The sequence below is a fragment of the Eurosta solidaginis genome, chromosome 1 (assembly GCF_040869045.1).
Source record: "Eurosta solidaginis isolate ZX-2024a chromosome 1, ASM4086904v1, whole genome shotgun sequence".
NCBI lineage: Eukaryota > Metazoa > Arthropoda > Insecta > Diptera > Tephritidae > Eurosta > Eurosta solidaginis.
The window spans coordinates 342,824,340-342,851,978 of NC_090319.1; the positions used below are offsets into that span (position 1 = coordinate 342,824,340).

Consider the following 27,639-nt stretch of genomic DNA (forward strand, 5'->3'; position numbering starts at 1 on the left):
CGATGTATAAATTTTGGTTATTCTTGTTGTGTTAACAGTGCTTCGCCCCATTTAATAGATGCGACCACTCATAAAATGTCATCAAACTCCTCTAACAGGAGCTCAAGGAAAATAGCAGTTTCACCAGGGGTGAACCATATGGAAAATGCTGTTAGAAGCATAGGCTCCACATTACAATTGAAAAGATGGTTGGTGTCATGTGGGGACACATCACATGCAGGACGTACATTACGTATGTATGTCGGAGCTGATTCTGAATAAGTAAGGGTTTAACCTGTTACAGTATCCAGAACGAAGTTGGGCCAGGATGACTTGTCTTACTTGCTAGTCTGCTTTCTTCTTCTACAAGGGTGCGATAATGTATATTGTTAACAGGGTTCACCGGTCGGGACAGACGCTTAGCACATCTGCGTGGTCTTTGCTTAGGACTTCCTTATACTTATCTGGATCAAACGTCTGCATAGGCAGGTGCCGGATCTCATCATGGTGGTTACGTAGAGGTATCTTATCCCTATCGGAAGCGGAGCTAGATCAAGCAGGTGTTTACTAGGGTGTCCCGGCTTGTGACAATTTAGCAAATCTGTCTGTTAAGCATTTCGTTATGCTCTTTAATGTTGAGCTCTTTTGCTTCACTATGTAGATTATGTTGAGGGGGCATAAGAAGGCATCTGAGTGCAACATTTTGGCAGGCCTGCATTCTTTTGCAATGTATGTATTTTAAGACCGGACGATCAGACTAGTGACGCGTAGCTCATGAGCGGCCGGTCCACTGCTTTGTAAGTGGTTAGCAAAGTTTCTTTATCTTTTCGTTTATTGGAGGGTCAGGTTCTGCTGCCATTCTCGTGTAGTCGTTGGCGTAGGAAATGAGAGTAATTCCTTCTGGTGGGAAAGTCAGCTTTGATATGTAAAAATTAAACAGAAGTTAGGGGTAGGACACCACCATGTGGCACCCCCTATTAAATTCTCCTTGGTTTGGAGGTTTCGTTCCTAAATTGAACCGACGCTTGCCGATCATTTTTTGCGGTATATTTTTTAGACAAGGGGGAAGGGGTGAACCTTGTATCTCTTGAAAAGCGTGCTGTGGTTGAACGTGTCAAAAGCTTTTGAAAGGTCAAGTGCCATAAGCACCGTCCCATGATGGGGGTTTGGCTGGTTGAGTCCGTAATTTGTCTGGGTATTTATCTGTCTTCTCTACTAGCGAGAGGTAAGATATCGGTCGATATAACTCACATTCGTTAGACGTCGTTTCCCAGGCTTTAGTAGTGTAATTACTCTTGCCATTTTCCATTGTTCGGGAATGATAAAGAGCTTCAACGGAAGGTTCAAAGCTCGCGTCAGGCAGATTACTCCTTCATCGCCAAGTCGTTTATGCATTGGTATGGCTAAATTGTCTGGATCTATTGATTTAGAGGCCACTTCTGTGTGGTCTTTACTTTATGTGTCGGCGACGACAAGTACCGAAGAAGATTTAATGATGAGCCGTACGAGCTTTATGCGGACATCAACATAGTTCAGCGAAGTAAAACACAGCGGCTACGCTGTCTAGGTAATTTTTTCTTTGTTTTTAGAGTCATTTCGTTTTTTCTTTCAAATATTAAAAAAAACATCAATGCAACTAATATTGGCTACAAAATTGGTCAATGCCAACATCCCATTAGAGAAAAGTTATTTTATTAAAATATTTTCAGCCTCCGTAGGGAAATTTTAGTTCTGACTCCTCTGCGACACCCCTCCTATGAAATCGGGGCCAACATTTATATTTCATATTTTTGATCTTTTGAAGTAGTTATTTGATTAATAAGCACCATCCTAATGCGTATATATGTACAGCAACGAACATAAAAATAGCAGTTTTTTTAAACTTCTATGGATTTTTGAACTGAAACTATACAAACCAACCTTAATACATTTTTAACGGAACCCCAAAACAAGTCTACGAAAATTTCCAAATTTTTAGTTGGAGTTCTCTAAATTTTTTTGGGTATGCAGTTTCGTATCCCCATCAATTTTAGTCCCGTTTTTTCAGTACAAGTTCAGCTCAGTTTGTCAGTTCAACTACGCTTAAACTTATTCTGCTGTTTGTCAGCCTACTTTAACTAAAGTTTAAGCTGAGCTTAAGCGGCGAATCTGGCTGGGTTAAACTCTAGTTAACCTATCAGTTATTGGCGTTCGTCCGAAATGGCGTCGAATATACCCAATAAACATTTGGGCTTGAGTACCATTAGAGCTCATGTTCATAACTACGCATACTTCTAAAATCCCAAGAGTTGTTTCGAAACAGTGGCTCAACTCGAGAATCATAGCGTACTCAGCAAAAGAGGGAATTTTTTATAAAGCCAAAAATGCTATTACTTAAGTTGAAAAAATTTTATTCCCAACTTGTGGTTCTCTAACTGGACTCAAATGTAAGACTTCATACTAAAGTATTTTCACGAAAATAAATAAAATATATATAATTTATTTTTGATTAATTACGGTTCATTTCTGCTATCAACCATGTGTTTATTTCTCACAATAAACAGCTGCTGGTTTTGCTGGTACCACCTTGGAGTTTTTTTTCAACTCCACCTCAACTCGATATCCAATGTAGGATATCAACTGGAGAAATGTGTTGGATATTCATTTGAGATCAACACGAGAACTCTAAATTTTACAAAATTTCTCAAAGGTTGGATAGTGATTGTTGAATGAAGTTGAATATCAACTCGAGAACTATCTGGTTTAAAAAAATTAAATAATGATATTGGATATCACCTCCGGAATTAGATATATATTTCGCTGGGGAAATATTTTTTCCGTGTTTGTTAGGTAAACAAAATCCAGCTGTTGCCGTATCTACAAATGATATAGATGATAAAATACCAATGTAGCCGTACAAAAAAGCCTACCCCAAAGGCGGCCTTAAACTGTGACTGAAAAATTGCTCAGTAGTTTAACCGGAGTGAATTTGACTAGAGTTTAAACAAACTTATTTTAAGCTTAGCTTAACCAACTACTGAGAACCGGGCCTTAGTGTAACAAAGTTCAAGTGCAGTGGACGCCCATCGTGAGCCTTAAGTCTTCTCTATTAGGGATATACGCAACTTTGACTTCTCATAAACGACATAAAAAATCCACTCAGTTATTTGCTGTGACAATCTGCCCTATTCGTTTCCCCCGTTATTGGAACCGATTTTAGTACTGCTGGGTAATTAAACCTAAACCAATGCGTTTTCCAACAAGAAAAAAACCGATGACTTTTGTTCACCCGCTGGCACCACGCCTACCTTCTTACTGAAAGTAATTTAGGTCTTGGAAATAGATGAGCTGGCAAGTTTTATAGTTTGCGGAAGAGAATGTGAATTATTTTATTAATACACATATATAATAATATAGTAAAAGTATATACGTATATTAGGGTGGTCCTAAATTAGTTTCTAGCCTGGGCTGGCTTTCTGTAATTCGATATTGAACAAGAACGAATATCAAATGATCGTTTTCGGTTTCCATAACACAAAATGTCGACTCGTCGTACCCAACGCTCAATAAAAACCTTTCTATACTTAATTAGCTATCGAATTGCATATTCGTCAGTTGAACAGTTATGCTTTTGAGACTATTTTTTAATAAAAAGTTAAAAAACATACACTGTTCACAATAGAAAATATTTTGATGGCTTCAACTACTTATATCAAGATACTGAAACAAATACGGTCTCATTGGGCGTTCGATATCGAACTTAAGTATGTTGCCGTATTTGTGTATAAACAGGGCGTCGCCTATTCAATAGATGCTAGAAGTTTCAACAGGAGGGACCATATGGAAATTGTATCACCTTATGTTCCACATTACAATTGAGAAGATGTTTGGTGTCATGACACATCGCATGCAGGACATACATGACGTATGTCGGGGTGGAACTGAAGTATCGAACCGACCGAGTGTGGCCTATCGATTTACGACAAGCCACCCCTGAACAAAGACTATTTCTTCACTTCTTTATAAAAAATCATTTCTTAAATAATCACAAACGCAATAACAAATTGAGTGTACGACTGCGATTCGACAGCTAATTGGTGTTACGTTCTTGCTCGATATCTTATTACGAAAAGCCACCCCAGGGTCATACTGTTTTTATACTCAGCTGAGCAGAACTCACAGAGTATATTAATTTTGTTCGCATAACGGTACCTCGTAACGGCATAAACCAATCGAGATAGATATAGACTTCTATATGTGCCCCGGCCTATGAAAAGGTGGCTTATGACTCAAAAAAGAAATTGTGAGAAACAGCTGTTAAAGATAAAAAGTTTCTTAGTAGTTTTCTTTTTTTTTTTTTGAGTCATAAGCCACGTTTTCATAGGCCGGGTCACTATATCAAAATGATCTGGGCGAAAAAAGAAATTCATTTAGGTCCGTCCGTAAACACGATAACTTGAGTAAATTTTGAGGTATCTAATGAAATTTAGTATGTAAGTTCCTGGGCACTCATTTCAGATCGATATTTAAAATGAACGAAATCGGACTATAACCACGCCCACTTTTTCGATATCGAAAATTTCGAAAAACCGAAAAAGTGCGATAATTTATTACCAAAGACGGTTAAAGCGATGAAACTTGGTAGGTTTGATCTTATGACGCAGAATAGAAAATTAGTAAAATTTCGGACAATAGGCGTGGCTCCCCCACTTTTAAAGAAGGTAATTTAAAGTTTTGCAAGCTGCAATTTGGCAGTCGTTGAAGATATCATGATGAAATTTGGCAAGAACGTTACTCCTATTACTATATGTGTTCTAAATAAAAATTAGCAAAATCCGATGACGAACACGGCCACTTTAAAAAAAAAAATTTTTAAGTCAAATTTTAATATCTTTACAGTATATAAGTAAATTATGTCAACATTCAACTCCAGTAATGATATGGCGCAACAAAATACAAAAATAAAAGAAAATTTTTAAATGTCGTGGCTCCGCCCTTTTTCATTTAATTTGTCTAGAATACTTTTAATGCCATAAGTCGAACAAAAATTTACCAATCCTTGTGAAATTTGGTAGGGACATAGATTCTATGACGGTAATTATTTTCTGTGAAAATGGGCGAAATCGGTTGAAGCCACGCCCAGTTTTTATACACAGTCAACCGTCTGTCCTTCCGCTTGGCCGTTAACACGATAACTTGAGCAAAAATCGATATATCTTTACTAAATTTAGTTCACGTACTTATCTGAACTCACTTTATCTTGGTATAAAAAATGGCCGAAATCAGACTATGACCACGCCCACTTTTTCGATATCGAAAATTTCGAAAAATGAAATGCCACAATTCTATACCAAATACGAAAAAAGTGATGAAACATGGTGATTGTATTGGTTTTTGACGCAAAATATAACTTTAGAAAAAACTGTGTAAAATGGGTGTGACACCTACCATATTAAGTAGAAGAAAATGAAAAAGTTCTGCAGGGCGAAATCAAAAGCCCTTGGAATCATGGCAGGAATACTGTTCGTGGTATTACATATATAAATAAATTAGCGATACCCGACAGATGATGTTCTATGTCACCCTGTTCCACATTTTGGTCGATATCTCGAAAACGCCTTCACATATACAACTAATGCCTTAAATTTTATACCCATGTCATACAATTCCAGGGTTACCCTAGACTCATTTTCCTACATGGTGATTTTTCCTTATTTGAGAAAGGATGAAGGAAAATCGTTCCAAAAAACGTCACCCTTGGTCTACAATTTGGTCGATATTTTCCAAATGCATGCGATAAGGAATTGAAAACCACTTATAAACTACCTACGAAACCAACACAGCTAAGCTCTCAGCTGAGTATGTAATGTTCGGTTACACCCGAACTTAGGCTTCTTTACTTGTTTTTTTCGAACATTACAAGGGCAATCTCATCTTCTCTCGACACCATCCATGATTCCGAGCCATGCACTAGATTAGGTATTTTGAGCAACGTTTAGGGCGAGATTTTTGTTCTTCTAGAGCAGACTGTACTTGCAATTTTCTACCCAGTTCAAAGTAGCACTTGCTGTCAAGAGTTATCATCCGTTAGATTTCCAAGGTGACTTGTTTACACGATGTGCCTCCCCCCCCCCCCCCCCCCCCCGACACTTTCGTCGTGACGTTTACGTCCTCCTTTTACTCTTTTGGTTTAAGGCTATCCAGCTTCTTGCACCTTCGTCGTGACGCCTTATAAATACAAAAAAATAAATATATATAAGGATGGGTCCAATTAGGAAGCCAATATCAATTTATGTAGTTTATCCTGAAATGCAAAGAAGCGTTCGAGAGTCTTCGCTCAGGCCGGATCATAAATCTGTACTGTGTTCCCGGTCATAGAGGGATAGAGGTAACGAGAGCACTCGATGAATCGACGATAGATGTCCCAATCCGTTTGGGAGATATCAAAAGGAGATAGGGGTTGCATATAATCCACCAAGCAGGAAAGGCGTGGACAAAAGCGCGGGGCTGCAAAATGTCTAAGATCATGTGCAAATCCTACGATATAAGACTCAAAAAAGTGGCTCATATCTTTGAGAAGACTTAAGGCTCACGATGGGCATACTAACCGGACACTGTCTTCTGGCGTCACATACTTATAAGTTAGGCCTCGTCAGTAACAGCAGGTGTAGGAAGTGCGAGTTGCAGGTAAAACGGGTGAGCACATTCTGTGTTCGTGTCCTACGCTCGCCAGGTCAAGGCTCTAGCGGTTAGGGGCAGAGTTGCCAGATCTCCAGGCAGCAATAAAGCTAGGTCCTAGATGACGTCTAGTATTTCGCAAGAGGACGGAGTTATTCTATAAAATAAGTCCTGTCACCAGATTGGAGTTCTTCCGCTCGGTCGTCAAACTAATTCTAGTAACACTATGGTCACATTCAGTCTCTGAGAAGTCTCTATTTAGCGGCCAGTTCAACCTAACCTAATCTATTACCTTCGGACAAAAAACAGGTTTGATGTTCGTTTGTATTTTAATTGTTGTGGAAAAGCAATTGTTTTGAAAAAGCAAATGAAAACTGGCGAAACGACGCTTCATAAGGTGCAATAGCCGTTCAAAGGGTTGATAAGCGCAATACAAAGCTTTATCGCTTCAGAGCTTCCTGCAACCCAATTGTCAAACTCACCTACGCGAGGAGAATCCTATTACAAATATGAATGAATCATACACATATTTAGCAGGCGAGGCTCTGGTGACCCCAAGTCCTTGAGCTAGGGGAGGGGGCGGGCTAGCCTAGAAGGTTTAATGTGGTCTGGTTAATCGTTCTCGAGATGGTCGGGCTAGTAACTTAATGGTGCTTTTTACCGGAACGTACCGGATCTATATCCGACAAAGGACCATGTTGTTGTTGTTGTAGCGATAAGGTTACTCCCCGAAGGATTTGAGGAGTGTCATCGATGTGATGGTCCTTTGCCGGATACAGATCCGGTACGTTCCGGTAACATAGCACCATTAAGGTGCTAGCCCGACCATATCGGGAACGATTTATATGGCCACATTAAACCTTCAGGCCATCCCTCCCTCACCACCCCCAAGTTCCATGAGGAGCTTGGGGTCGCCAGAGCCTGGTCTGTTAGTGAAACGGGATTCGCCGCTCGAAGGTGAGGTTGACAATTGGGTTGGAGCTACACAACCCCTTGAATCCCACAATGGACCATCAACATCGATAACACTCCCAAAAACCTTCGGTGAGTGTCTTTATTGTTAATACAACAACAACAACAACATACGGCGCAATAACCGACCTGAAAAGCTGAAAATTGTAGTTTAATACTTATCGAACGGAAATATCTAGAAATAAAAAACATTTTTTAGTTTTTAATATTTTTTCCATGTATTATTCTTTTTTCTTGCTTATTTGCATACTTTTGTCACAGTTGCACTTATTTATCTAGAACACATAACATACACAAACATCTATACATCGTTAACAGTTACATATTAATAAATTTGCAACTATTAATATTAAAAAAGGCATAAATCAAAATGCATAAACACTGAAAAATGTATCTAAAGTGCAAATTCATTTCTCTTTCACATATTTTTGGCTATAAATAAAATTCGCTTAAATTATACTGAAGTTAAAAAAAAAAAAAAAGCAGATATTCTAAGAATTACTTTACTGCAAACAAGAAATAAATATAACAACTAGAGTTGGGATTCTACCATTTTTATGGGTAAATACCAGGAAAATACCCGGAATATTCCTTTTTTGTATTTTTTTTGGGTATTTAAAAATCATTTGAATCGAGGCTGCCTGGAATTACAATTCAGCAATTAAGTTTATACGTCATTTGAAATTAAAAAAATCTCATTTTGATTTTAAACAAACAACCCAGCAAACACTCGGAGTCAACAATTAGTCTGAAAGGAGTCCAAACTTTGGATCGTTTGCACTCGTTATGAATTCATTTAGGAGCCTGAAGCAAATGCTATATGTGACCCGGTCTATGAAAAGGTGGCTTATGACTCAAAAAAGAAATTGCGAGACACAGCTGTTAACAGCTGTTTTTTTTCAGTCATAAACCAACCTTTTCATAGACCGGGTCACATATGACTTCTAGCACGCCCATATTTTGCCTCTAACATATGTAAGTCTTATACAGGCCTCCTTCCGATATCATATTTGAGCCTTATTGGCGCCATATTCAGGGCTTTTAGGCAGAATTATTGACATATATCCACAGAGGAAAACATAGGGGAGAAAATTGTTGTGATAAACTTACATGAAATGAAATAAGTATAAGTTGAATTAATTATTTATTTAGAATATCTAAATTGTAGCAGAAAAATTTCTGAGTTTTTATTCCGGAGCTGCCTAGTTTGCTCATTTTAATATTTTGCCTTTGTTCATAATTTCATCAAATTGGAGTAATAACAGGCTCTTAGGCATTAACATTTTCGAGGCTGATGTTTTACACGTATTTCGGACCCATATTGAACTCCAGAACTGTAAGCGCTTCAAGTATTTTATAGGGTACACATACATATTTACGCAAACAAAGTTACCCCTCAAACATGCTCACGACGCTCATAATTTAAGAATCCGAAACGAGTCCAAAATAAATGGACAATGTAGGAATCAGAAAAGCGTCGAAACGCGTAGGAGGGTAAAAGAAAATTTAATGTTTGCCTTTTATTTAACGGCCTAAAAGCTATTAACCCAAGCATGCAAAAATTATCATTTGTCAAATATGTTCGTCAAAGCGAGTTTGGAACAAATTGAAACTTCGTTACGACAATTTTTCATTTTAATATAAAATTAATTATATTTGTACATTATTGTTACCCTTGCTATTCTTTTTTTGTATAAGCATCGAAGTTTTTCCGCTCATGGACGTTTCTCGACATTTTTAATGTGACCGCAAAGCTGCCACGCTCTGTCCTGGTGTGTCGAACTATATATGCCCCAATAAGCGCTGACGATGCTTAATAAATATACCATATATGTGTCAGATAATCAGAGTTTATTAGAGTTAAAAATGACGCCGGCGATTTCCAGTAGAGTATAATATGAGCTGTTTAAACGCCTTTTAAGACTTATGTCGGACTCTTAATTAGGCTCAAATGGTATACGTTAATAGGCTCATATAGGACGACCATTCCCACGGCAGAAGGGAAATACATTGGTTTCGGCCTCCCAAATGAGCGCATATCGACTGTAAACGATCCAATTTACATATATTTTCCGACTCTTTTTTAACTTAAAATGTTTACTGAGTAAACTTAAATTTTAGCAACGGCATTATTGGCCATAGTGTACCTATACAAGTGTGTTCACTAAGCGATAAACGTCAAAACTACAAACAGCCTCGCTCACCTGATGGAAATCTCAGGTCTAGAGTCGCATTTTTGGTCTCAACGACAACATTTTTGACTACCAATCGTATCGACTTTTTCAATTTTTCAATCATTCGGCGCACTCGGTAATGGTATCCATTTTGAATTCGCTGTCATTCCGAATCCAGCGAGTGCCTGTCAGAATGCTTGACAGATAAGCCAACACACTTGTACTTGTACACTATGTTATTGGCTAAATACATTGTGGATAAAACAAGTGTGATAACTTCTGCATATACGTTAAAATTACAAATAGAATGGATCACCTGATTTTTATTTGACTATCGCTTTCTCATTTTGTATCTATAAACCGCCATATTGAACACGCTACCAAAATGTGAAAAAGTAGCCATATTGAACATCCTGTCAGGCAGTTGACGGATAAGATCACACTTGTTTTATCCACAATGGGCTTAATATTTTTGAAAAACGCTGGATTCCAGATGAAAACTAATTCAACCAATAGCGTAATGGATAACTACGTACCCATATAGGACAAATTGTGTACATTTTGTATTGAATTTGTGTGTTTCTTTCCCATATTTTCCAAAAGATTATTTTTACCCTTCTTTTGGGTAAATATTTGGGTATTTACCAATTTTTACCATACTGTTACTCACTAAATTAAGTACACACTTGCTTTATGCTGAAAAAAAAAAACTCAAATGTAGTGGCTGGCAGTTTAATTGATAATTTTCATCTAAAATATCGCGAACGCCCTAACAGAAACCACATTCAAAAAAATTTCAAAGGTTATTCAAAGGTAAGAATTATTAAAAATTTCAAAAATTACCATCAAAATTAAATTTTTTTTTTTCAGAATTCAGGAAAAATTTTGAGCTATTTCTAACTTGCACATTATTATACTAAAATTTATTGGGCTACAAAACTGCATACTCAAAAATTTTCTAGAAATTCTGAAAAAAAAATTTTTTTAATTTTGATGGTAATTTTTGAAATTTTGATTAATTCTCCTTACCTTTGAATAACCTTTGACAAGATGAAAATTGTCAATTAAGCTGTGAGCCACTGCATTTGGGTTTTTTCAGCATAAACCAAGTGTGTACTTACTTTTGTGAGTAACCGTATATAACCAATTTACCGGGTATTTACCATATGGGTATTTCCCATCTCTAATAACAACTAATAAGCTAAGCTTCATTAAAAAATGTAGTCAACAAATAATTATAATATGTAAGCATGGTATAAATATTACCAGGTAAAACCATTTACTCTTCTTGGCGGCCATGATGGTTTTTTGATTTTTAAAAAAATTTTAAAATCACTCTCTTAAACTTTGTGGAAATGCCAAACCAAAGAAAACATACAAAAAATTGTTGGTATGACATTTTTCACTTTTTTAATGCCAAAAAAATAAAATGCTTATGAAATAAGTGAAAAAATATTTCGAAAAGTTTTGAAATCCGTTTTTATATATATGGCAAAATAATTAGTTGCCAATATAGTGGATTCCTCAACACGTCCTATTTTTGCAAATGGACAAAAGAAAAGACCTTACTTCTTAACCTCTTCTAATTAAGAAGCGAATGTTGGAGACCACCCCTATTGATTTTTCATTCATCCTTCTTCACTTGGTTGATACGTCTTTAACCCTTAAATATGCTGAAACTTCACTTCATAAGAGAGTTTAGGAGATGCTGGTCGTTGCGTAACAAGTCACTCCAGCTAGCTCTGTTTCGCGATAACTGACGCCAACAGGGGGCACCAAAAGAGATCAAAGTCTTCCCCCATCTGCTTCTCCGAACTCAGTGGAGATCTTCCCATAACTTGCCCACGCCAGCAAAAGCGCTGTAGCTCTTCGCAGCTTAGCTAAACAGCATCGTTCAGTTGGAGTATGATAGTTCGTGGAGACTGAATTTACCGGCTGAACGGCCAAAGTGTGCCTCCGTGATCTACAAGCTAGTGTGTTGGCCTATCCATCAAAAATATTTAAGAAAATTTGTATAAATGGTATTGATTGTCCCTCGGCATTACCTTGGCACCAAAAGTTCGTCCGCCTTAGCAGATAAAATTGTGTCTCGGCATAAAACATGTATTTAGGTGAGCCAGTTCGTAGAAAAATGAATACACGATACGTAGCCTTCAAGTTGGATGGAAAGCTAGACCTTAATATCCTCGGATATATGTCACACCAAATTGTTATTATTAGTAGATATGTATCTCTTCCGTAACCCTTGGCGGTAAGTCGGGTTTTTCTTCTCGTGGCGCAGACGCTGATACATTTCTAAACAATTTCTTGAAGAAAATTCCTCAGAAGAGGATCGTGGCCTGATGCTTCCTTTTGCGGGAAACCACAATACAATTCTTGAATTTAAAATTTTAGAATGCAGTTGACCGTTGAGATTTCTTATTTTCTGGTTATTTCCACCAATAAAAAAAAATTCGGTTTTGGATAAAATATCATAATATTAATGTTAGAACGCAAAAATATATGGTAATTCTATACGACAGCATAACACTGGTAATACGCGTCCAAAAATACCGAGAGAGGTGCCAAAAGACTCGTATTGACCTCGACAACAATAATCCGAAGGCGGAAAATAAAAATTGTAGATCGTTCAAAAGATATTAACAAAAAACTGAAAAATTACCCCGGATTGCTCCGAAACATAGGGTGGGATGCATAGTAAATTTGCGCAGAATACCTTTCTGCATCGGCAGCCTTTGGCCGCGCTTATAAAAAATTACATTGGGTGGGTCCAACACCGGTTTCGGGACCAAAACTATATCCGCGGAAAACACTTATGTTCACAATTTTTTTTGTGGGTACACCAAAATTATCTAAATTACAACAACCACATGAAAATTTTTAAAGCTTCTTTTGCAAATATCTCTTGACAGACCCAAAATGTTTTACCTCCGCTTTCGGATTCGCGATTCTGGATCCAAATCGCGTCTTTTGATACCCCTCTTGATATTTTTGAACGTGTATTAAGAGTGTCATGCTGTCGTATAGAATTACCAAATATATTAGTTTGTTATATTTCTGTTATGAAAACAAAACCAAAATAAAAAAAATTAAAATGTGAGAGCAATGAGAATTTTAAAATTTTTTAAACGTCGCGGGTTCGAATCGAGCTCAAGGCCTAACAATAATTTTTTATCATTATTATTGTTATGATAAATTTTTTCTTAATTGAAAAAATTTTTAAATTAGAATAGAAGAAAGAAAAAATTTAGACAACTGCCAAAGCTCGTTGTATAGATCCATTTCGGGAACTGCTAAATTCCTTCATCGGCAACGTTTAGGCGCCGCTGCTATAACCATTCAGCCATCACAGCGGTTTTTTGTTTGTCTTCATTAATCCTACTTCTATTCTGGTTCGTGCCAATTGATATTCACAACACTGCGACATCTGTTGCAGAATGGATGTGAAAATTGGACTTGTTTGATGGCAATGCCGCCATAGTGTCATATTTTATTGACACTTTTTCCCCGTGCTCTGGGATGTATTAACAATTTTTGTTGTTATATCGGCCTACTGATTTTAAGATCGCGGGTTCGAATCGAGCTCAAGGCCTAACAATAATTTTTTATCATTATTATTGTTATGATAAATTTTAAACGTCATTTCGGCTCTCACCGGTTTTACCTTGTAATATTTATACCATGGATTTAAGAATTCTATGTTAACATTACCTAAATAGTTTGCGCTCAGTATTTATTACTTATTGTTATTTTAACAAATTCTTTTAAACACTATTTTCTAATATTAAACTTGTTATAATTTATTTACAATGTATGTAGGTATGTATATTTCCCATCCCCAGAGAAAAAATTACTTTACTGTTTAAGAAAATGTATACCTCATACAACTATGAAAGTTAGTTCGATGGCGCGCGGCAATAGTAAAATGTTGGTCTAAAGTTATGATGAACACAAATCACTTGAGGCACTTGCCGTCCTTTAAGCTTCAAATTTAGGGGACGGCTTTAATCACTTCTTTTCGTATGGGGACCAATCCAGTCTAATGTGTAATATAGGCAAATTACTGTGCTTTCTTTGGCATTTTTATGTAAAATTCGACATTAAGGCCCGGTTTTTAGTACAAGTTCAACGCAGTTTGTCAGATAAATTACGCTTAAACTTATTCTGCAGTTTTTCAGTCTATTTTAACTGGAGTTTAAGCTGAGCTTAAGCGGCCGATCTGGCAGTGTTAAACTTTAGTTAACATATCAGCCGTCATCCAGTGAGTTTTACAGCTCAAGATCACTCTCAATTCTCACGGGAATGCTCTGGATCATTGAGAGACTTGAGAAGCAGAGGTCGTGATATTTTCGCACACGTGAAATGTGTTAGGCAGATGTCGCCGCTGCTTTTCATTTAACTCATACGGCGAAAGGCTAAGCAGCGACATCTATTTTTGAAAATGTAGGTTTATTAAACGCAGCGTTGCCAAACTAAAGACAAGTAATTTACAAATTATCTGGCTCACAAACTGAGCCAGACTTCTATCTGGATTTATCTGGCTCTAATCGTTGTTGTTGCATTTACATGCAAAATTATTTATCTGGCTCAGGATCTTTGCCACCGGATGATGGCTATCAGTTATTTGCGTTCGTTGGCAATGACGTCGAATATACCCAACACGCATTTGGGCTTAAGTTGATAACAAGGCAAAAGTTGTTTCGAAACAAGAGTCAACTTGAGAATCATAACGTTCTGAGCAAAAAAGGAAATTTTTTATAAAGCAAAAAATGCTATTACTTAAGTTAAAAAAAAATATAGTTCCCAACTTGTATTTATGAGTGGTTCTCTCACTCAAATGTAAGATTACAATGCTACAGAATTTTCAGGAAAATAAAATATGTATAACTTACTTTCAATTAATAGCGCTTCTTTAGTGCTTTCAACCAGGTGTTTATTTGTCACAACAAACAGCTGTTGGCTGTGGTGGTACCACCTCGGGAAAGATTTTTTTTCAAATCACCTCAACTCGATATCCAAAGTAGGATATAAACTGGAGAAATGTATTGGATATGCAGTTGAAAGCTGTGCATTTCACAAAATCTCTCAAAGGTCGGAAAATGATTTGACAATGACGTTGGAGGTGAACTCGAGAACTATACATTTTACAAAATTTCTCAAAGGTTGGATAGTGATTGGAGAATGGAGTAGGATAATAACTTGATAACTATCTGGTTTAAGAATAATTACAGCATGATGTTGGATATCAGCTCTGGAACTAGATATATATTTCTCTAAGGCTGGAGAAATATTTTTTCCATGTTTGTTGGGTACACAAAATCCAACTGTTGCCGTATCTACAAATTATCTAGATAATAAAAAAACTGTGTTGCAGTACAAAAAGCCTACCCCAAACGCGCCTTAAACTGTGACTGAAAAACTGCTCAGTATTTTAACTGGAGTTTAAATTTAACTAAAGTTTAAGCAAACTTAGTTTAAGCTTAGCTTAACCAGCTACTAAAAAACCGGGCCTAAGTGACGGCACGATCATAGTTGCCGTCATCCTGTGAGTTTTACAGCTGAGGATCACTCAATTCTCACGGGAATGCTCTGGATCATTGAGAGACTTGAGAAGCAGATGTGAAATTTTCGCACGCGTGAAATGTGATAGGCAGATGTCGCCGCTGTTTTCAATTAACTCATACGGCGAAAGGCTAAGCAGCGACATCTATTTTTGAAAAAGTAGGTATACTAAAGGCCGCGTTGCCAACCTAAAAAGAAGTAATTAACAAATTATCTGGCTCACAATTGAACCAGACTTCTATTTGGATTTATCTGGCTCAAATCGTTGTTGTTGCATTTACATGCAAAATTATTTATCTGGCTCAGGATTTTGCCATCGGATGATAGCTAGTATTAATATTTGTTTACCATCTTTTAAATGCATTTGATTGTGATACAGGGTGGGCGTGACATTTTAATCATTTGGTGGAAACAATTGCGCATAATCCATGTTGTCATCCTAGCCAATGTCTACCAACGTATTTGATGTTTATATTGTTCATCAACGGCTATTCGTTTTATTGTCTCGTATCCCAATATTATACTAAATGAGAATGCTGCAGACTGCACAAGTCGTGCGGATAAGCCTTTTACGAAACATTTAAGGTGCTCTTCACGCCAAAGCTCTTGAAATGCAATACGCATCGATTCTAATCGTTGAACCTGTAGAATAAAAGATATATATGTATGTGATACGAATTTCAGTTGATTTCAAGCATATTTACCTGCAGGCGTGCTCTCACAATATCCAGTGGATTTGTAAGTATAGTCGTTGTGAAACCACCTAAACTTCCGGCCACACATTGTATAAAAAGATGTGAAACCCATGGCGGACATATTCGACATAATTCATCTAAAAATTTTAGAATAAGATAAGTTCAAAATTTAAACAAAGTAAAGGTATAAAGTTTGAGTGAAATCGGGCGGAATGTAACAAGTAACGAGCTTAATGTTAGAGAGGGAACATAAACAATACGCTGATAAATATTATCCCGAGAGAAAAATTAACAAAATAGTAACATCAATTTGAAATACATAAATTCAGATATTATGAAGCTTGTTGTTGTTGTATTAACAGTGCTTCACCCTGTAAATGGGTGCGACCACTCACAAATTGTCATCAAAGTCCTCTAACGGGAGTCCAAGGAAACTGGCTGTTTCAACAGGGCGGACCATAGGGAGATTGTTGTTAGAGGCGTAGGTTCCACATTGCAGTTGAAACGATGGTTGGTGTCATGTGGGGACACATCGCATGCAGGGCATAGGTACATTACGTATTTTGGGGTTAAATCTGGACAAGTAAGAGTTTAACCTGTTACAGTATCCAGAGCGAAGTTGTGCCAGGGTGACTCGTGCCTCCCTTGGTAGTCTGGTTTCTTCTTCTGCAAGGGTAGGATATTGCAAATTAATAACGGGGTTCGCCGGGCGCGTCCTGGCAAAAGCGTGTACCGATTATGTGTGGATTTGGCTTGGAGCTCCGACTCCCATTCTGAATCGTCGAAACATCCGATTAAGAGGACTACGGACGGCGCTGGTTGGTATCAGCGGCGGTCTTACACGACACCTACCTTGGCATTGAATTTCATGCTGAGCAAACATCCAGCAGATACTGCGGGAAAAGCCGGCCGCGGCCCGGTCATTGGTCGGGCTTCGTGCACTCTATCATTCTTACTTGGTTCGACTTTATCCCTAACAAGACGAAGGCTCCCAAGCCGTTAATACATGATTAATACTATCTGGGTCCCGGGCCATAGTACTATGCCGAGCAACTGTCAAACGGATATCTAAGCCCGCATCGGTAAAACTGAAGCGGATGAAGATTTCTGTAGGGAATTCGGTATTCCACTGGCCACCTGGCTCCTGCATAGATGGGCCGCGAGTTAGCTCAGCAAGCGCTGGGCGGACACCACCTCTTGCAGGGTAGCAAGATCTTTCTGGCTGAAAGTTGATGGCACGAGGTCTGCCGAAATAATTGGGTTCACCAAAGCTCATATATCAATGGTCATTGGGGTTTTGACAGGGCAATGGTCAATAGCAAGCCATATATGTAATACCACGAACAGTATTCCTGCCAAGATTCCAAGGGCTTTTGATTTCACTCTGCAGAACTTTTTCATTTTCTTCTACTTAATATGGTAGGTGTCACACCCATTTTACAAAGTTTTTTCTAAAGTTATATTTTGCGTCAATAAACCAATTCAATTACCATGTTTCATTCCGTTTTTCGTATTTGGTATAGAATTATGGCATTTTTTTCATTTTTCATAATTTTCGATATCGAAAAAGTGGGCGCGGTCATAGTCGGATTTCGGCCATTTTTTATACCCAGATAAAGTGAGTTCAGATAAGTACGTGAACTAAGTTTAGTAAAGATATATCGATTTTTGCTCAAGTTATCGTGTTAACGGCCAAGCGGAAGGACAGACGGTTGACTGTGTATAAAAACTGGGCGTGGCTTCAACCGATTTCGCCCATTTTCACAGAAAATAATTATCGTCATAGAATCTATGTCCCTACCAAATTTCACAAGGATTGGTAAATTTTTGTTCGACTTATGGCATTAAAAGTATTCTAGACAAATTAAATGAAAAAGGGCGGAGCCACGCCCATTTAGAAATTTTCTTTTATTTTTGTATTTTGTTGCACCATATCATTACTGGAGTTGAATGTTGACATAATTTACTTTGTAAAGATATTCAATTTTATGTTAAAATTTTACTTAAAAAATGTTTCTTTTAAGTGGGCGTGTTCTTCATCCGATTTTGCTACTTTTTATTTACCACATATATAGTAATAGGCGTAACGTTCCTGCCAAATTTCATCATGATATCTTCAACGACTGCCAAAATACAGCTAGCAAAACTTTTAAATTACCTTCTTTGAAAAGTGGGCGGTGCCACGCCCATTGTCCAAAATTTTACTTATTTTCTATTCTGCGTCATAAGGTCAACCCACCTACCAAGTTTCATCGCTTTATCCGTCTTTGGTAATTAATTATCGCATTTTTTCGGTTTTTCGAAATTTTCGATATCGATCATTTTAAATAGGGATCTGAGATGAGTGCCCAGGAACCTACATACCAAATTTCATCAAGATACCTCAAAATTTACTCAAGTTATCGTGTTAACGGATAGACGGACGGAAATGGCTCAATCAAATTTTTTTTCGATACTGATGATTTTGATATTTGGAAGTCTATATCTATCTCGATTCCTTTATACCTGTACAACCAACCGTTATCCAATCAAAATTAATATACTCTGTGTGCAAAGCACGCTGAGTATAAAAACTGAAAAAAAAAATTGGTACAGTTTATCCCGTACCAACCATAGAATGCTGTTCTATTATTGCTATGCAAACTTTTCCTAAATAGTATTTTCCAAAAGCTACAAAATACTACTTGTGCCCAAAGTATGCAGTAGTAAGTATTGGAGCCCGATCGTTAATAAAACAATCGTTATAAAATATAACGGCATCTAAATTACACAGGTATTTCATTTGGATTTGAATTCTATGTTTCACTTATTATTTAAAAATATTTTCTTACCTTGATATAAATGATAGAATGCCCACCACATTGCAGAGTTCGGCACATATGCCATGAGACTTGCCGTGTAACCGCGATAAAAACCACGAAAGCCATCACGTCTCATTATTTCGCGTGATATATCCACTGACATTGTAAAACGACTATGACCTGGACCAGTTTTAATGCCAAGTGGATTCACATCAGCACGAGTACCTGCATGTGCTGTCATACCCAATACCATGGCATGTTGTGATATCACATCGAATGGCACAATGATCGTTTGACCAACAAGCGATGCACACCCACCCGCTATCAATGCCTTCATACGATGACCAGCACCCATTTCATTCATTAAATGACGTACACCTTCATAGGTACTTATATAAAATACGCCGGAAACAATTTGTACAGATGATATCCAAAATCCACGATATAAACCGGGAATACCTTCATTACGATATATTTTTATGGCACAATCAATCATGCCCTTATAAATATCACTTTTATGTTGCACTTGCAATTGTGTTTTTATCACTGTCAGCGGGTATAGGCAGCAACGTACAGAAAATGAGCTTAACATAGAAAGTGGAAAAAATTTCGTTTTGTTCATCATATCCCATTCAATGGTGCGTATATATGGCGTGGAATCTATAGAATTCCCGGAACCGCTTGCGGCTTCATTTGCAACCGAAAATCTATTCATAATGTTAGCTCTTTAACTGAGTGTCGTGGGCTGTTAAATGCGGGGCAGCTGTTGCTATGATAATGATGGAATTAACAGCAAAATATTTTGAAGGCTGTGCATACATTTACAGTTGCGTAGTCGCTTTAGTAACATGTAATATAACTGGGTAAGATCCAAAATTATTGTACAGCACGACGAGTTTGCAATCAATAGCTACTAAGTAAAATTCATGATGTCCTGCAAAAAAACAAAAAAATAAATAAAAAAGATATAAATTTATTTGGAGGACTATTATCGTCTGGGGCGATTAAAACAGTTATTTTTGAAATTCAGTAGCAATAACTTAAACGTGGCCCAGCCAGCATAGCCGCTGAGTTTTCATTTACTGAACTCTGCTGATAGATAGATAATTAATTGAGGGTCGCACTGCGACCATTGGTCTATTGTGCCCTCAGCTACTTCACAGCACCTCATCCAAGCCGACATCTCTGATGAACCCTTGCAGTTCACCTGGCTTGAAGGATTTGATGTGAGAATGCTCTGACCATGGTGAGCCCATAAACTTAGCCCTACGTCTTGAGATTGCGTCACACTCCAGGAGGATATAGTCCGCCGTCTCCGCTGATCGATCACAAAATCGGCATGTGCTGTCCGATACTATACCCAACTTTTGCATGTGTCTGTTCAGTCTACAGTGTCCTGTAAGAATAGCTGTTAGGATTCTTAGAATATCTTTCGAGATGCCTATCAATGCCCTATATCGAGTTGTGCTGTAGCCCCCTAACAGTAGCTTAGATTGGCTCAGGCCTGGCATAACGCGCCAGTGTTTTCCCTCTTTCTTCTACTAATAGATGCCCCCTAAATTCCTGCGGGCCTACTGGCAGCAATGGCACGGGACCAATAGGTCGTGTCGTTGCTGCCTCTCTGGCCAGGCTGTCCGCCTGCTTGTTGCCTTGAACCCCCTGTAGCCAGGAACTCTGCTGATGCCGAAAAGCTAATAGGTCCTGTACTAATTGGCAGAGTACAGAGTGCATTGAGGATCATTATCCAATAATCACCAACCCAACAATGTTGGTACCAAGAGTGATTTGTGTGTATTTATCACAATGGAGGAATGTGACCACGTTTTCCTGGGATTCAAGAGGTTGCAACCTTTTTCAAGGGGTTTCCAGCGCAACTTATAGCTTTTCCCACTCAATTGTCAACCTCATCTACCCGTGGCGTGTATCGTTTCTTTTGCAGGCGAGGCTCTGTGGTAATATCTTTGGTAGTATTAAAACGTTGACAAGATGCATGTTGTTGTTGTTAAAAAACTCTTTTGTTAACGATAAAGGCACTCCCTGAAGGCATGTTGTTGTTTTTGTAGCGATAAGGTTACTCCCCGAATCTCCGAAGGCTTTGGGGAGTGTTATCGATGTTGATGGTCCTTCGCCGCATATAGATCCGGTAGGTTCCGGTAACAATGCACCATTAAGGTACTAGCCCGCCCATCTCGAGAACGATTTATATGACCATATTAAATCTTCAACGCCATCCCTCCCTCCCCACCCCCTAGTTCCATGAGGAGCTTGGGGTCGCCAGAGCATCGTCTGTTAATGAAACAGGGCCCATATTACGTGTTACGATCAGTGACTGAAAACCATTTTCACTCAGCAATAACTATGCAACTGTCAAACTTTTTTTTTTTAATTATAATAAGGAATAGATCTAACGAGTACTATTTGTCGCTAGTACAAATATGCCATTAATCCGACCCACCTTTCAAGAGCTATTGTGATATAAATAATGAGTTTCATTCACGGATCGTAACACGTAATACGGGCCCAGGATTCCCCGCGGGTAGGTGAGGTTGACAATTGCGTTGGCAACCCCTTGAGAGGGTTGCGCTACACAACCCCTTGAATCCCTTGTCAAGATGAATATTGGGATGCAACGGGTGAGAAATCGCAAATCATGGCTTCTCAACTTAATTGTCAATCTACGCTTGGCGAATCCTATATATTTAGCAGACAAGGTTTTGTCGAACACAAGTTTCTTACGGAAGGAGATTGAGTTATCGACGGGGTTATTGTTGTTGCTGTGGCTACAACAGTTCAAACACTTGTCATGATCAAATCAAATCGTCCACAATGTGGTGTGGCTAGTATAATAATGGTACTAATTTCGGGAACGTTCCGTATCAATAGCTGGCAAAAGATCATCTATATCACAAACACTCACTAAAATCATTCCCATTAAGATGCTGGACATTCCAGGTTTTTGTCTGTCGCATTATTCGATGTTTTAGGAAAGTATACCACACACCCGCACTTGGCATGGCGTAGCCCTGGGTTACTTTTTATAAGCGCGGCCGAAGGCCGCCAACTCAGGAAGGTGTTCTGCTATGGATCCCACCCCCGGTTTCGGAGGTATCCGCGGGTCTTTTTTCGGTTTTTCGTTAATATCTTTTGAACGAGTTAAAATTTTTCCTTTCCTCCTTCGGATTATTAATACTGATGTCAAGACGCTTCGTTTGACACCTCTCTCGATATTTTTGGTAGCGTATTAGCAGTCGACCCCTCGACTAGACTATTATCAAACGTTACTAAGTACCGTCTTTAATTATACGCGTAAAGTTGGATTCTAGAGGTATCCTTAAAGACATTCAATTACATAACAAACACGATTAACCACATTACGACAAACTGTTATAAACATTCCAGATGACGACAGATTTTTTGTGTACACAATCTAGAATCTAGCGAAATTTCGTCATAAGTAACAAATTTGCATAGTCTCCAGTATTATTATTTATATTGTCAATACCTACACTTCTTAATAATTCGCTTTCCAATCACTGAGTTTCCAATTGATAATCATTTTCCCTAGTTGTTTTTTGTTTTATCAAATTCATACCATTCTACCAATAATCAAAAAAAATTGCAGAAGATACCAAAACACAATTACTACAATGACAGCTGACGATAAGCCTCAGTGACATTGTTTACTATATAGTTTGACAGCTTAAATAGAGCTTCTGTTGCGAATAAAGTGGAAGGAAGTAGACTAGGCAGTCGAATGTCATATAATGCAGGAATTAATGTTCGGAGTTTTTTCAAAATTTGCCCGAAATCCTGAAACACAAAAGGGAGTGCAGTTAAGTACGAAAATGAAAAAATGTAGTTAGGTTTTGCTCCTTTTTTTAGCAGGAGACTTTCATTTTAAAAATGTATATATATAAACCAATGTTCCTTCTATTACTCATTTTATCTATGGAGCTTCACATGCACTTTATAAAAACGTGCTTTTTAATTTTACGAACTTATTCCTCAATGAAAATAAATGAAACACGTATTAATGTAAGCATTAATCATATTTCTTACTTCTTAAATGTTCTTCCTAAATATTATAAATGTGTTAAAAGTAGCAGGACTAAAATAATATTGACAAATCTGATATGTCAAACTAATTTTATATAATAAAAATGATTTCATAAATTGCACGCATTTTATACATATGCATTATATTTTAAATTTTCTCTAACTATTCGTTTTGTGCTGACTAAATTTTGCTTATGCATAACTTTCTTTGGCTATATAAGCTAACAATTCCAGGGACCGTTTTCACCATCTTCGGTGAACGCTAACAAACCATTTATTTGAAAGAAATCGTTCAGTGATTCGTCAAATAAGGGTTACTTTAAAATAACGGACATTAAAATTTCCCCTGTCAAATGAGGAAAAACCAAATACAACTATTTTTATAACATGAAGATAGATAGAAAATTTATTGGGGATTGCAATGCGACCGTTGATCTATAGTGCCCTCATCAGATTGTGTCGCGTTCCAAGAGGATATGTTCCACCGTCTCTCCTGATTGATCACGAAATCGACATGAATACAAAATTGTGTTTTTTATTTAGTTGAACGGCGATAGAAAATCGGTTTTTTTTTCTAAAATGCAAGAAACTTCAAGAAGAACGTAAGTTTTTAATTAGTTGTGTGTTGCTTTGACGTTGGCGTTGCGTTGCTTGTGGATTGAAGCAATTAAAGCACGTGTGTTCAAAGTCAGATGTAGACGCAACGCAAGTGCCAAAACGACGCAAAAGTCACCTTAAGCGTATTTTCTTTAGGTGTTATTTATCAAACCCGTGGTGTGATGGTAGCGTGCTCCGCCTATCACACCGTATGCCCTGGGTTCAACTCCCGGGCAAAGCAACATCAAAATTTTAGAAATAAGATTTTTCAATTAGAAGAAAATTTTTCTAAGCGGGGTCGCCCCTCGGCAGTGTCTGGCAAGCGCTCTGATTGTATTTTTGCCATGAAAAGCTCTCAGTGAAAACTCATCTGCCTTGCAGATGCCGTTCGGAGTCGGCATAAAACATGTAGATCCCGTCCGGCCAATTTGTAGGGAAAAATCAAGAGGAGCACGACGCAAATTGGAAGAGAAGCTCGGCCTTAGATCTCTTCGGAGGTTATCGTGCCTTACATTTATTTATTTTTAATTAAAAATGTTAGATCTCCTAAAAACTCGAACTTAGGCAAGATACAAAAGAGGCGTAGCTTCGTAGACGCCTGCAAAGTATGGCATGCAGCTAAGATCTCTCTACACCTCAAGATTGCTTATGTTGTGCCTAATACTATTCTATGAAGCTATGCCTCGTGTCCATCTTCACTTAGATTATATTTCAAAGACATTTTTTTTAGCTTTAAACTTTGTTCATAATATTCATGAACATGTCTACTACTATGGCAGTCGCTTGCATACTACTATTTCATTATTTAAAAAAAAAAATTAAGTTCGGAAAAATGCAACCTTATCACGTGCATTCTCAAATACGGTTGCCAAACCATGTTGTCATTTGGGAACAAAATTTATCGAAAAAAGGACCAGACCTCAAAAAAAAGGACCAAATTTTAGTTTTATTTTATTGGTATACAAACAATTCGGCATGTTACTAGAGTATCGTATTTGTTGTAAAAAGCAAAAATTGTAGGATGTTTCAGGGGTGTCCAATATAAAATTTTAATAAAGGGGCCACTTGGCTTTAGTTCAAACTGCACAAACAAAAATAAAGTGTACCTTTATGTATCACGTTTTCAAATTTTTAGGATAAGACTATGTCTTTCACCAATCTAACGTTGTGAACCTAGTTTTGCTTAATTGCAATGAAATAAAATGTATAGCGCAGTTAGGTTTTAGTAAGGAACGGTTAAAAAATTTGCGTTGTGGCAAACTCAATAAATCGTAAATGAAACTAAGTAATTGTGTTAATGCTATTTTTATAGATGCTTTCATTTTCACTCACAGTTTAAACTTCATACCAGAGCCTAGATTCAGCAAGTGTGAGTTTTGAACTCAGATTAAAAATGAAGCGTCTTAAAAGTTTCAACTGTATAATAATTGAATACCGATCGAAATATCTAAACACTAAAACAAGTATTTTTCTGATAAGTGCGTTGTTTAATCAAAAATTAATGACAATGTGTTTGTCCGAACATTCAACACTTCATTTTTAATGCCTCGCCTAAATTATCTCCCAAGTGAAATGTCATTGTTCTGCTACATTTTATTGATAGAGCAATTTTCGTGTTAAGAATTCCATTGGAGTAAATTGAAAATTGTATGTGGGTAATAGATTTGCGACAATTTTTTAACCAGTATTTTGAATTTTTGTTTCAGTGAAAAAGAAATAAAAGTACCAAAACCGAGCCGAAAAATACGGGCGGAAGGAAATGGACTGAAGTGGCAACCGTGTTCTCAAATGCAAGCTACCACATCAAATACATATACATATAAGTGCTTCGACATTACGAAATACATTGTTGCGTTGTGAGGCTAAGTATTTTTGCATAAAAGCTTTTTGACCACCACAATACCACAGAATAAGTATACAATTTCACAAAAATAATACATTTTTTCAAAAAGTCACACAGAATATCCGCAGTCATTGTTTACGAATTTAGAAACAATGAGAATGGCAAATACGAACGTGTATAAAATGTAATGTTAAAACGTATATGCACATGGTTGTATTTATATGCACAATAATGCTTTAAAAACGCATGAAATTGTTAAGTAAAGTATAAAAACTTTTATATGAATAAAAAGATTCTTTTAATAACAACAAAAACGCCTTATATATTCTATATATATATCAATTGGTAAATTTAAATAAATTAAAATTTAAGCTAAATATTCTAAAGTTTTTTTTTTAAACTGAGTGGAGAACTGTGCGTGTGAATGTGCGAATTTCACCGATCAGCTGTTAGTTGCGCTACTTGGTAAAATTTACTATGCTCAGTGAAATGTCAATTCGAATGTCAAACTAAATTCATCCGTGTTCATTTCCTCAGCGCCCTTACTGGGACAATACGTCCCAACAAACTTCAATTTGTTATCCAATCCGCATTGAAATGCGCACAATAAAACTTTAAAGCCTTATTTGATGATCAGTAACCGCATTCCATTATTATTGATATCAGTTTCCCGTTACGCAATATTTTGCACAGACATGTCGCGAAATTTCATCAGAAACTCGTTGTAGTTCAGTATGAAACGTCTATCTGGTACCTTTTTTATTCTTAATATACCACTTGCTGTAAAATCTAGGTGTAAACAAATATTATTCCTTCGAAATTGGAAAGAAATTATAATGGTGTGTAAAATTTTTTGGCCCTTTTGGTATTATTGGGACTTATACGTCCCACCTATAAATGTTATTGGGATTATATATCCCAGGATAACGGTAAGGATTCAGGTATGCCAAACATCTTATATTTTAGCCATATTACAGTATTTGCTGTCGTGTTCGAAAAAAAAACTCAGGGCGAATTAATGCTGACTCATCCATAACCAGATAAAACAGCTGATACAACCTACCTTATGGCAATCAATGTAATCGATTAATTGTGCCATGCCATAACGCTAACGCCATAACCATACCATAGCCAACCAATTGGTTTTTGGTTTCTCGCCATGTCCTTACCTAAAAATATTTGAGTTGGTGAATACAATTACTTTTTGTAGATTTTATTCATTGTTTTGGATACGTTATGGCTAAAATACTTATTTTTTGTTGAATATGTTTGTAGATTTTTTCGTTTTCTTCATTTTTATGAAATTACGCTACCAAAAATATCGAGAGATGTATCAAATGACGCGTGCTGACATCAGCACTAATAATCCGGAGGCGGAAAATAAAAATGTTAACTAGTTCAACAGATATTAACAGAAAACCGAAAAAATACCCGCGGGTCCCTCCGAAACCGGAGGTGGGATCCATAGTATTTTTGCGCAGAACAACTTTCTGCATTGGTTATAAAAAATTACCCTGGGTGGGTCCAACACCGGTTTGGAGACCAAAACTATATCCGCGCAAAATACTTATATAATTTTTTGCGTTTTCTTCATTTGAGGTAGCCACTATCTCGAAAGCAAAAACATTGAAAGCTGCAAGGAAAGACGTGAAAAGTGGCGATTTTCCAAGGACAGATGTTAAAGGAGATAAGCTAAAGGGAGGTAACACTAAGACTCCGGCTTTCTCCTAGGAGCCAAAGGGAAGTATCACTAAGACTTCAGCTGTTCCTGAGAGACTGGGTGATGTGGCGAAGTAGTTACTAACTGTGGCGCTGGTTGATCGTAGCAGTCCTTTCGGACAGATGTCTACTGAAAGGTTGAAATCCTTAAAAAGGAAGCTTATCAGCATAATGCTTAAAATAAGGGGCAGGACACAGACGTCACGACATAGGTGTTAGAGGGGGACAAACAGCATAATGATGCTACCTTGGAACCTCCAACACAGTACTGACGTCTCAGGAAGAAATGTCCCTATTTGGTTGAAAAGGACCTTGAAAGCCTTACCAAAAGGGCAAGAGGATGATATAGACACCATGACGAAGGTGTTGGATGTGGACAAACAGGCCAAATAAACCGCCAACACAGTAACGTTGCATCGAGCGAATTCCTCCTAATATTTGGTGCGCCAGGGGCCATGACCCTCATCAGGAATAAAGGTTTCAGGCTTCAGCTCGCGTGGGTGCGAGCTGCAGTCATGGCAAGAAAACAGCTACCCCTTTATATTTGCCTAATTACACTACTGAGGACCTCGCATTGGTGGCCG

The 27,639-nt window shown here is 37.5% G+C and overlaps 1 protein-coding gene across 2 annotated transcripts; it reads right to left on the reverse strand.

Annotated features, from left to right (window-relative positions):
- Positions 1-7,799: 7,799 nt before the first annotated feature.
- On the reverse strand, positions 7,800-22,495 carry LOC137237964 (solute carrier family 25 member 44). 2 transcript variants are annotated; one of them, XM_067762424.1, is made up of 4 exons: positions 22,347-22,495; positions 18,871-19,774; positions 16,049-16,176; positions 7,800-15,986 (listed from the first exon to the last, which is right to left on the reverse strand). In XM_067762424.1, the coding sequence occupies exons 2-4, from the start codon at positions 19,553-19,555 to the stop codon at positions 15,795-15,797; spliced, it is 1,005 nt and encodes a 334-aa protein (XP_067618525.1). In that variant the 5' UTR covers positions 19,556-19,774; positions 22,347-22,495; the 3' UTR covers positions 7,800-15,794. The 2 variants fall into 2 exon arrangements, with proteins under 2 accessions (XP_067618525.1, XP_067618526.1); XM_067762425.1 differs by lacking the exon at positions 22,347-22,495 and adding an exon at positions 22,130-22,224.
- Between the last annotated feature and the right edge of the window lie 5,144 nt (positions 22,496-27,639).

What these genes read in the sequence shown, in the direction of transcription:
- LOC137237964 (XM_067762424.1), bottom strand. Translation starts at nt 19,555, where the DNA reads ATGAATAGATTTTCGGTTGCAAATGAAGCCGCAAGCGGTTCCGGGAAT. An exon ending in ATTCTATCATTTATATCAAG is followed by an intron (nt 16,177 to 18,870) that starts GTAAGAAAATAT and finishes TAAAATTTTTAG; the next exon opens with ATGAATTATGTCGAATATGT. An exon ending in TTGTGAGAGCACGCCTGCAG is followed by an intron (nt 15,987 to 16,048) that starts GTAAATATGCTT and finishes TTTATTCTACAG; the next exon opens with GTTCAACGATTAGAATCGAT.